Below are 11,534 nucleotides of genomic sequence, written 5' to 3' on the forward strand. Positions count from 1 at the left end.
CCGGGGCGCCCATCTAAATGCGTGTTTGCAATGACGAACACACCGCCGCGTTTTTGACAGATAAAAGCCAAGAGAAAAAACAAAGCATATATGTGTTTTGTATTTAATCATACAGGTTGACTGTTTCTATTCAACTCATTGAATGTCACAAATATAACGTGTTTATCAGCGCGTGCGGCACTTAAACGTTAATGGCAACATGCTCCACCCCAATGCCAACAACAATTGGACTTAGAAGAGTTACCTTTCCAGTAATATACACCCTTTGTTTTACCGCACCAACACGGGGTTCCTCTCTTCACCTTTCGCACACCTGTAAATAAGCTCGGATTTATTAGAATCAGCCGGACCCGAAACAAGCAGGGTTTCGGCCTTATATACTTCATTTATGAACATAACAGCGCGTCATCGTGCCCGACATAAGTGCAAGCAGCAATCCGGAAGTAAAACGTAACGGTCGACTGATGTAAGACGGAGGAAATAGGTCGTGGCCGGGGCCGTGTTTCAGACCCGTTTGCGAACAACACGTGAATTGAATGAGTAAGGTCTCAACTATTAACCTGTGCCAATTCATGAACCTAGCATGAACGTAAGTTTATGTTCGCTTAGTTAGAAAAAAAGCATAATATTTAATTGCAATTAAATCGAGTTATCAAAGCCTACCTTCAGTTGCCGCGACGGCTCCAATGACCATAAACAAGGCCAACGCGATGAAAAGAGTTTTAGTAAACATTCTGAAATGAATGATTCAATCAGATTTACTGAGTACAATCTTTTCGAAGTTACATCTATATGTAACTATGCGATGAAATATTTGAGCTTGTCGTCTATAGCTTCACTTACCTCGTTACCAGTGAGGATACACTCGAACAGATTCCTTCGTTTGACGTGTGTTGATACGATATTACACAAAATCGTTCTCCTTTTATGGTCGTTTTGGAAACACATGTTTGCGGCTTTTAGAAATAAATATCTATCAAATTTTGATCCTGGTTCAGTAACCGGCTTTTTCAATATCATCTGAATTAAATCTTTGATGTATTATTATTACTTACACGTTCCATGCCGAATATAGACTTGAAAAATGGCATTGTTCGATGTTAGCAAAGGCAAATGTATAGTGGCGTCACGAAGTTGGCCTTTTCTTTCGCTTATAGTTCTATGCCAAACAGACGAAAAACAATATTTTGCAGATATCAATACCTCAAAATAGATATTCAAGGCCTTTTCGTAACAATTTTTGCCAAGGTTTGGCAAGTAACACATCCTAACAGTAGTCATTAGTCTATATTCGTGCATGGAACGATTATTATTATTACTTACACGTTCCATGCCGAATATAGACTAATGACTACTGTTAGGATGTGTCACTTGCCAAACCTTGGCCCTGATCAGAATGGTTCATTTGGATTTCTGAATTGTTACAAAAAGGCCTTGAATATCTATTTCGAGGTATTGATATCTGCAAAATATTGTTTTTCGTCTGTTTGGCATAGAACTATAAGCGAAAGGAAAGGCCAACTTCGTGACGCCACTATACATTTGCCTTTGCTAACATCGAACAATGCCATTTTTCAAGATTTGGTATTAAGACTAACACAAATCAATGAAAAACGCTAAATTAAGAATAGAGACCGGCAACAAGTCTACAACATCTATTGTTTATCGCCACCAGTGAGGGCGCTGACGAAAACACACGATTACGAACGGCGCCTAGTTGATTTTTGAGGAGTCGGCCTTCCTGTTCGCTTATGCTGACAGTATGTGATTTTAAGTTTAAAATAGGGTGGAAGGTACATACATAGAATCTACGCAGACAGAAAGACGTTTTAGATAACTAGTTCAACATTTCGTTTAGAAGCTGTTAGTTGTCGAATCTGATAGAATATGAATTCTAGTGGATAATCTGTAATGATAATATTAATCAACAGAATAACAAAAAGGGTTCTCCACGAAAGTCAAAAAACCCTCAAAACTTAGAAGAATTACGAGTGAATTTCAGCTTTGCTGAATTATTTAGATGACGCTTTCACATTATTTGAATGATATGTATGTATGTAAATATGTAGACAACGATTTATTCAATACCTAGGTTAAAGTTTATATGGAGCAGTCAATTTATCACGCGAGCTTTGCGGGTGTTTCACAATTAAATCATGGTAGCAGTTTCCAAACCTGTAAAAGCAGTAATATTGTGTACTGTCACAAGGGCTAAGAAAGCTTTAGGCATTATAAGTGTGTTTCTGGTCATTAAAAACATTGTTGGGTCAACTTTTCACAGAGATATAGATCTCAGTGGTAAATGGACAACTTGCATGATTGTAAACCTTACTGGCTCCACAATCTATTTAAATCTTAATAACATCCTGGCATTATTTCTTCCATTTGTTATAGTCGTTGTGAATGGTTTCATAATAGTTGGTGTGAGAAAGTCTGCTAGCATGGACACAACTAAGCAAGACGCTAGAAAACAGGCTACGGCTAAGAAAATCACAATTTCAGTAGTTTCAACCTCGGTAGAATTTTTGGAGTGCCATTCGTAATTCTCTTTGATAAGATCCAGATTAAGATGATTGTTGATTGTTTGAATTTAAAATGATGATGATTTTAACTAACTTCGTTGAATAAATCATGTAAGATTTTATGTAAATTGAAATGAATTTAGTAATACGTATTTTGTTGCAATTTTATTCTAAAGCATCATTTAGATTTATAGATACTATGAGAAATTAATTTACTGTGAAATTTTTAAAAAAAATTGTGGTGTTGATTTAAGAATCTGAACGTAAGAAATATTTTTCCAGTTATCGAAGAAATCTTTATTATTATTTTTAAAGATAGATTATAGAAATCTATCTTTAATACGAATCGCACAAATGATTTATGAGGTTTTTTTTCTCCTCCACTGGTACAGCGACGGTTCCGGAAACGATCTCAGTCTTAGATTCCTTCGCCGGGATTCTAGGGATGATGAGTTACATTATTACATCTTATCAAAGAACTCATGAGTTCTATGATGTAATGTGTGTTGAGATCGTTTCATTTGACGGATTTTCAACAAAAAAAAATTTCCGGGAAAATTTCTTGGTTCAAGTGAAGACAGGCTTTTAACTGCTTGAAGTACGGGAAGTACGGATGACCCCTCTGCGATTCCACCAGAACACCACGTTGAAAAAAGGTGTGTTTTCATCGTTCATCTATAATTTTGAAAAAAGCAATCTCTGACTTGATATTTCCATTTAATTCGAGTTTCTGCAAAAAAAGTCATGGGAACGATTTAAAAGCCTGTTCGTCGAGCATTCGAAGTATGAAATTGATCGTCGAAGCCCAGCTCTTTGAGATCTTTTATAATTTGTGAAGCAACCAGGTCTAGCCCCATAGGGCTCGCGTTTAAATCGAGTTTGATTATTTGGTAGTTTCGAAAAGCGCGTGACCGTTTGTTCGGGAGTTGTGATACGTCTCGTTGCAGATTTTATTGTGCCCTATTGTTAAAAATGATAATGGCATGATGATCAGCATCCAGCATAGTTTGTTACGGCTTGTGCAAAATTCATACCGACTAGGATCAAACCCGCAGCAACTCAGGCCGTTTATCCTACATTTGTCATTGGAACAACTCGGAAAATCAGAGGACTCGAACCCGGGACAACCTTTTAAATTCGTGCTTTAGATGACTAATACACCACTGCGTTGTTGGCAGAAAAACGCAAGAAAAAAACACGGAGCATATGTTGTATTTAATCATGCAGGTTGACTGATTCTTTTCAACTCATTGAATGCTACAAATATATCGTGTTTATTCAATATCTGCACATCTCCCCAGCTCCTGTGTTAATGGCAACATGCCCCATGCCACTGCCCACAACAATTTGATGGAGTAGGGTTACCGAGCCAGTAATATGTTCCCTTTATTTTACCGCACCAACACGCGGTTCCTCTCTTCACCTTTCGCACACCTGTAAATAAGCTCGGATTTATTAGAATCAGCCGGACCCGAAGCCAAGCAGGTTCGAATCCCGCGAGTTTCGGCCTTATATACTTCATTCGTGAACATAACAGCGCATCATCGTGCCCGACATAAGTGCAAGCGGCAATCCGGAAGTAAAAAGTAACGGTCGACTGCTGTAAGACGGTCGAAATATCGTTTGCGAACAACACGTGAACTGAATAAGTAAGGTCTTAACTATTGTCCTGTACCAAATAAGGCTTCATAGCATGAACCTAAGTTTTTGTTGAAATAAAAAAAGCATATTTAGTAGCAATTAAATCAAGATATTAAAGCCTACCTTCAGTTGCCGCGACAGCTCCAATGACCATAAACAAGGCCAACGCGATGAAAAGAGTTTTAGTAAACATTCTGAAATAGATGATTCAATCAGTTTGACTGATTTGCATCTCTTCGAAGTAACATCTACACGTAACTATGCAATGAAATTTGAGCTTGTCGTCTATAGCTTCACTTACCTCGTTACCAGTGAGGATACGCTCGAACAAAGTTCTTCGTTTGACGTGTGTTGACACGAAATTACACAAAATCTTTCTCCTTTTATGGTCGTTTTGGAAACACATGTTAGCGGCTTTTAGAAATAAATATCTATTAAATTTCGATACTGGTTCAGTAAATGTTTTTTCAATATAAACTGAATTAAATCTTTGATGTATTATTAATATTATGTAATATAGATTAATAATATTATACAATATAGACAAATATAGACTAATGACTTCCGTTAGGATGTGTCACGTGTCAAAACTTGGCCCTACTCGGGAGGGGTTCATGTGGATTTCTGTATTTTTACAAACGTCCTTAAATGTCTTTTTTAGATAGTAATATCTGCCGTAGACCTCAAGAAAATTTGCTTTTTGTCTGTTTTGGTTTGAAAAAGCGCCTGGCCTATGCAAACGATTTTCTAAAAAAAAGAAATAGATTACATATTTTGCCTTTAGATTGTGGTGTTGATACTGGATATAGCGAAATTTAGCTCTGCTATATCGTGAAATATTGTTGATGGTTCTCATTATTTGAATGATATGTCTGTTAATGTGTTGACAATGATTTATTCAATATCTAGGTTTAAGTTGTTGTCGCGCAGTCAATATTTCACGCGAGCCGTACAGGTGTTTTAGATACAGCTTTCAATCATGGCATTAATTCATACATCCAACAACAGCTTTAATCCAATTCCAGACAGTCATATTTTACACTGAGCAAAATGCTCACCCAGGGTTGAATCATACAGCTTACAACTTAATCATGGCATTAATTCATACATCAAACAACAGCACAAATCCAATTCCAGACATTCATATTTTACACTGAGCAAAATCCCCACCCAGGGTTGAATCATCCTCCCACGGCAGGGATTCGGACCTGATGGCATCGCTGCACCCAGCCGCGGCACTAACCCCTACCACAGTAGACCGGGTGCGCAGGTACATGTGCAGCTTTGCTTTCGGGGATAATTTGAGAATTTTTATCAGTCTTTGTGAGCGTTGTACCGACGAGTGTAGGTTCTACATATGTATGCATTCCGGTTTCAAAATTCAAGAACGCCGGTTTATAAGCGCGGCGTTTGTTTCGCGTTATGTAATTAATTGCTTGCACGGCGGACATTCTATCATCATCCTATCATGCAGTTTATAGGGTGGTAGTCTCGTTTCTTGAAGCGTAACACACATGTATTTTCAAACTGTTTCGTTGATGATTATGATTGAGTTGGATTGCGAGTCTCAGTTAAATAGTACAGTAACGAAATTAGGTCATTTTCTAGGAATTAGGCGTTATGGTTGGGTTGAATGAGGAAAATCATTGAGACATCTGCATGAACTTCCTCACTGGACTGCCAATGGTAGGCTATAGTTCACTAATTTCCTCACAGATGGAAAATCTATTCATTTTACAAGCTGTATTATATTCATAATCCGGCGTTAGAGTGATGAATTGTTGCTGGCTGAGATAAAACTAAACCTCAATTATCACATTAATCAACACGTTTCTGTCTGCATCAAATTTATCCAAACTTTAAGAGCATTACTCATTAATTCACCAGTCCATTAAATCACCAGTTCAGACGAGCATTGGGGCCACCATGACTGTACGAGATTAACTTAAAAACCTATAACCGCAGATATGGAATAAATATTAATATGTTTCGGCAAAAATTTCATCCAAATTATGAGAGCATATACATATCAATAGGAAACTATGTACCAAACAATGTCGACGTGGAGAAGAATTGGGCCTTGAAATTTAGTGTAAGTCAATCATTGTATAGATCAGTGCAACGCTTATAAACGGATTTGAAAAAAATTATAGTGGGCAAACTGAGGCAAACAACGTATAATCGAATCAGTGGGCAGGAATTCGAATTATAAACTAATACTGTATCCAAAAAAATTGACATCACAGCGCTACTCATGAAGTCACGGTGGCCCTGTTAATAGAGCCTAGAATTCGTACCCGAGATATCACGAGTTCGAGTCACACGATGCTGCATATTTTGTTCGCCCCGGCCGGTAATTCCCGGTACCGGCTTTCAAAAATCGTTTGGCCTCCACGTGCTTTTCACATTGTCCGAACAAATTCTATTGCAAAGAGATCGAACAGTTTAAGTTCTTCACCAAGGAATATTACCCGTCCGTGGCTTCCACAAAGTTTAAGTTTAAGTTTGTTTATTCATCACAATCAAATGACATGATCGTCAATGAAAAGCGAATTATAAGAAAACGATGAGAAAGAGTGCATAGGACATGGCGTACTGTACAATATAAGTCAAGCATAGAATTAAGTATAATATTCAAATCCCGATCGGATATACTTCCCCAAATTTACCAATTCCGATTGACTACCTTTATCATTAAAAATTATATTTAAATCATTTGCATCACCAATTACCAAATCAAATTTCGTCCTGAGACAGTCGAATTTGCTACACGATAAGATGAAGTGCTGCTCGTCTTCCACACAGTTACATTTATCACAAAGCCTGTTTTCTCTACTCAATCCCAGGTGTCTGCCTTTTTCTATCATCAGTCGACGGGACGAGGTACGTAGTTTGGCAATTACACTTCTAATGTTAACAAATGATATCGTTTATTCGCTTGTTCAGAGGAGCAATAGACTGTGTGATGAATTGACTGTACGAGATAAGCCTAAACCCAAATATGGAATATATTAACATGTTTTTGCCTTCAAACATTTCATCAAAATTATAGGCGCATCCTCATTATAATTCACTTGTTCAGCAGAGCAACATACGTTGAAACCCATATGGCTCTATTTCATCATTATATTAAGTATCAAAAATATTGTGCGGATTGGATTATGCAGAAACCGTACAGTGTTACTGTTCCAATCGAGGATATCAACCATGGCAAACGAGGATCCAGCAGGTTTGCTAGTAGAAAGCCCGATTTCTTCTGCATTTCAATCTGAATGAGCTTTTCTCTTAAACGAATCAATTATTATGGGAATAGAATAATGAAAGTATTGTTTGCCTGTTTGGGTGGTATTGTGATAATATATGGATTTGGGAGTCTAAAAATTCATTTAAAGTTCATCGACAATAAACTTATTTTGACAACTTCTCATCTACTATAATACTACTGCACATGATTTTAGAATCATGGAATTCCTTTTGCAATAGTCGAGAATGTTTCCCTTATTGTATGCTGCAGGCATCCATTCGACGTGAGAAATCATCAGAAAAACTACCGCTGTGAATTCGTGCTATTTCCCACACAATTAGAATAGAATTGGCAGGTTTACCCCAGTGAAGATACAACAACCCGATTCAGATTGAAACAAATCAATTCGTATGTTAAATCAGATTTATTCGTATCATTTTTCGTCCACGGAAAAGAAATATTTTGTCAATTCAATCAGCAAAAACAAAACACGTGGAAGTAAAAATTTTCCGATATCCTTTAAATGTTAATAACCAATTGAAAGACTACACTTGGCGTTCAGACAGATCGTTCGCTCAGCCAGTTTAGCTGGAAATATACAATTGAAAATCTTAATAGATTCCCATGGATTAGTCGGTCTCCAGAATTCTATGCAGGGTGTCTTAGATCGCCATGATCTATTTGTGGAGATTTTTTACTGTGGCGAGTCTCTTCAGATGTAAGCATGTTCAAGTAGAAACGCATGATGTTATCAGGTTCAAGTTCCAGCGATTGAGGAACGTGGCAGTCTCACGATACCATCTAGTTCAAAATCCTGTGAGGAGAAACGCTGGCAGGTTCAATTCCCTGCCAAAGCAGGGATGTGACAGAGCTTATCGAATTCAGCTCCGAAAACCTCCAAGGTAATGAATTGTACTGTGACTTAAAAGGGACACATCCAGGCTTTTTCTTACCTTTTGAAGCTTGGTGCCTACAGCCGTAAGCCCTTCTTATCCTCTCCGCATCCCAGAAACTGATCCCCATTATTTTATGCCTTTGCCAATAAGCTAAGGTTTGTTTCTCGGCACTCTTCGGATACTGCTTCACCAAAGCCTCTTCCATCTTCGCTTTAACATCGGGTAAAATCTTAAATTTAGCCGGTGTTGCCATGACAGAGGACACGTCGAGAGGGGTACCAACCCAACTGTTTTTCAAGTTCGAATTATCTGTAAAAATGATGACGTTGTGTTAAGATTTTCAAGAGATTTGTCACCCACTTAACCGAGGTCAAAACGTAGCTGAATTTTCGACCGGATACCACAGCTGTGAGAGCCGTGCTTTAAGGACTTTTTTCTTATTGAAAATGTACTTACCTGCCGGGCTATTAAGATTCAAGTATTTTTCGCAGCCGAATTTCGTCCATTCGTGTCGGAATCCGAGGGTGTGTAGGATTTCGTGGTAAAGGGCTTGGCTGCCATAAACTCGGCACCAACTTTTTAGGCCGAGTTTACCGATCGGCTTCTTACCCCAATAACCAATACCACTCACACAACCTCTATAGAAAAAAAGATGAACACGGTGTAAAAGTTTTTTTTTAAATCTGTTTTCTAGAGGAGGGAAAAGTTAAGTAATACTCAGTTTTATGTTTTTCGTCTAATTTTGCTCCTTCGTTCCTTTCTTGCTCTGACATGTCTAGCATAATATAACCGGTATGCAATCGTAGTGAAAATTAGTTCACTTTCTATGAAATCTAAAATCGATCCTAAGGCTTCGAAATTCGAAAAATTTCAAACGAGCCTTCGAATGGAATAGGTAACGCTTTCATAAAACTGCCCTTTGTTCAGCACAGTTTAGTTTAGTTCGCCGACACTTTAATTCATCTGAATTCAGTGCGATTAATCAACTGATCTTTAAACCAGCTGGCGAGTCGAACCTGACTGAGAAATCACGTCACTACTTAATCCAATGACTAGGCATTGATCGAACTGTGATGTGCTTTTGAAGAGTTGGAGATACATGTTCGATACTTATCTAAGGGAGCCTTATATCTGGCTTATCTTTACTATCGACTCGGAAATCTAAAGCTACATACTTTGCCCCGGGCTTTCTCCCGGCGAATAATCGATAACCATATTTATCGGTGGTGTCGCTCAACTCTGTGAAATTCAAACATCCCGGTCCGGCACTATCAGAAATACTTTGCAATGCCTTTCGTATATCGGCTTTTTGTGCATCGTCTGTGAAGGAAAGTACATTAAACCGATATGAATTACAATGGCGAAAAACTACGAATGAAAAATTCTGATTGGTTCCCGAAAAGCGGAAACGATGATTATTTAGTTGAGACGTGACACGCTCATAACCTAAGCAACTAAGGATCCTGTTAGGAGATTTATTTCATAAAAGTGCAGATATAGAAAATGGCATAACTTATTGCTTGACATAAGCGCAGTACCCGTTTAATCAGACCATTTGATATCTTAATCCAGTTGGCACTATAATGATGTGAACTAATTACACTTACCGTAGGAACTATCAAAGGCGTAAGGTATGTTTCCATCGGGCCAAACATTATTCGGGGGTGTGAATTCCTGTAATATTGATACTCGGATTTAGAATTCGTATTCATGTTTCGATCCTGTCAAACACACCTTCTATCCACGCGAAGCTTTCGTCCGTAATTCGTCAGTAGCTTCCTCTATCATGAATCAATTTGTTGGGTAAAACATTTTGAAATTATTCGTCAACTTTTTTTCTCTACATTTATCAGCGATTGTTTCGTTGTCAGCATCGCGTTTTGTGGGGAAACGTCAACGACGGTCAGAAACGCAGCTATGATGTCATCACCAATTTACTTGCATAGAGTCCAGTAGGTGATGCCACCTTACTTTTCCCATTTTCTATTTAATCCTGCCTCACAAACGTAACCATTCTTATGGAGAGTGCAATAAATATGTAACCTAAAGTTAGTAGCTCAGTGGGACGAGGCATGATGGTATTACTACCGCCGTAAGCGCCGAGCTAGTAGCGGGTTCGAATCCTGCTTATAGTGTACGGGTAGCACTCGAAAGGCCGATGCATAATGAATTCAAACCAACTGATTATTTAGAAAATTAAGGTACGAAATGTCGCGCGGGGAGGGGTTAAACATCCTCATACGAATTTGGTGTTAGTTCATCAGAATCTGGGAACCCGTTTTACCTCAAATAAAAAATGTGTGATGAACTTTGTATTGGAATTCAGGGGAAAACAGATCCTGATATTTATCAGTTGCTCGTTTTATACTAACCACGTTAACGACACTTTCGTAATCAGGTCTACTTCTTGCGACCTCAGCGCAATCTGTCCGTTTTAAACAAAATGAAAATAGGAGAGGGAAACATAAACTTCAAGAACAGTATCATCAAAACATAAAATTTAAATCGATTAAGTTTGAATTGCTCCTCATTAGCGAAAATGTGAAGTAACGAATTACTTAAACTGCTTCCGGAAAATGAAGAAAACAGCCCAAATTCGTAAATCGGTTTAACATACCTGCCGAGAAGACGCACAATGCTGTCAAAGTGAACACCGCAATTAAATAGAGTTCCATATTTCGCTGTGAAAATAACAAATGAAATCCAGATACAAAATGCGGTTTAAATAAACCGTGGACCGATATTCGAAAGCAATCGAGTGGTTTTGAAATAAGTGTAATCGCTCTTAAATAATCATGAAAGGAGAAAACAGCTGCTGATAATGATATTTCAATATAGTTTCATAGTAAACCTGTGAAGAACTGATGTGTTTAATATTCATGGAAATGAAAACTAATAGGATCTTTATTTGCGAGGGATTTCCGATTTCTATCTTTATTTGTTTATGAAAGGGAAAAACGACATTCTTTTTCTGTCAGATTCAAAAGCAATTACGACGAAAGATTCACCTACGTGCAACTCGTGCAACCTTGACCCGTGTCACGTCGAACATTTTCCAGCCCGGTGTATTGCCAGCGAATATTCTATCTGATGTGACTGCAAACTACCGCAAACGGAGTTCTTGATTTCTGTAGTTGGTAGCTGATGTTATTCTCTGACGATGAGAATCTTCATAATATCTTACGTGTCTCTTGGTTCGGATGTGCAAAAATTGATATTTATCATATCAGC

The 11,534-nt window shown here is 38.0% G+C and overlaps 2 protein-coding genes across 2 annotated transcripts; both read right to left on the bottom strand.

The window, feature by feature from the left end:
- Positions 1-93: 93 nt before the first annotated feature.
- Positions 94-1,091, bottom strand: LOC141907826 (U-actitoxin-Bgr3b-like). Its single transcript, XM_074797569.1, has 4 exons — positions 1,056-1,091; positions 844-956; positions 664-734; positions 94-313 (listed from the first exon to the last, which is right to left on the bottom strand). Exons 1-4 carry the CDS (start codon positions 1,089-1,091, stop codon positions 189-191), a joined length of 345 nt encoding a protein of 114 aa, XP_074653670.1. The 3' UTR covers positions 94-188.
- Positions 1,092-3,731: 2,640 nt separating this feature from the next.
- LOC141907600 (U-actitoxin-Bgr3c-like) lies at positions 3,732-4,557 on the bottom strand. Its single transcript, XM_074797292.1, has 3 exons — positions 4,465-4,557; positions 4,287-4,357; positions 3,732-3,956 (listed from the first exon to the last, which is right to left on the bottom strand). Exons 2-3 carry the CDS (start codon positions 4,354-4,356, stop codon positions 3,832-3,834), a joined length of 195 nt encoding a protein of 64 aa, XP_074653393.1. The 5' UTR covers position 4,357; positions 4,465-4,557; the 3' UTR covers positions 3,732-3,831.
- Between the last annotated feature and the right edge of the window lie 6,977 nt (positions 4,558-11,534).

This window comes from Tubulanus polymorphus, chromosome 6 (assembly GCF_964204645.1).
Source record: "Tubulanus polymorphus chromosome 6, tnTubPoly1.2, whole genome shotgun sequence".
In the NCBI taxonomy this organism is placed as follows: Eukaryota; Metazoa; Nemertea; class Palaeonemertea; order Tubulaniformes; family Tubulanidae; genus Tubulanus; species Tubulanus polymorphus.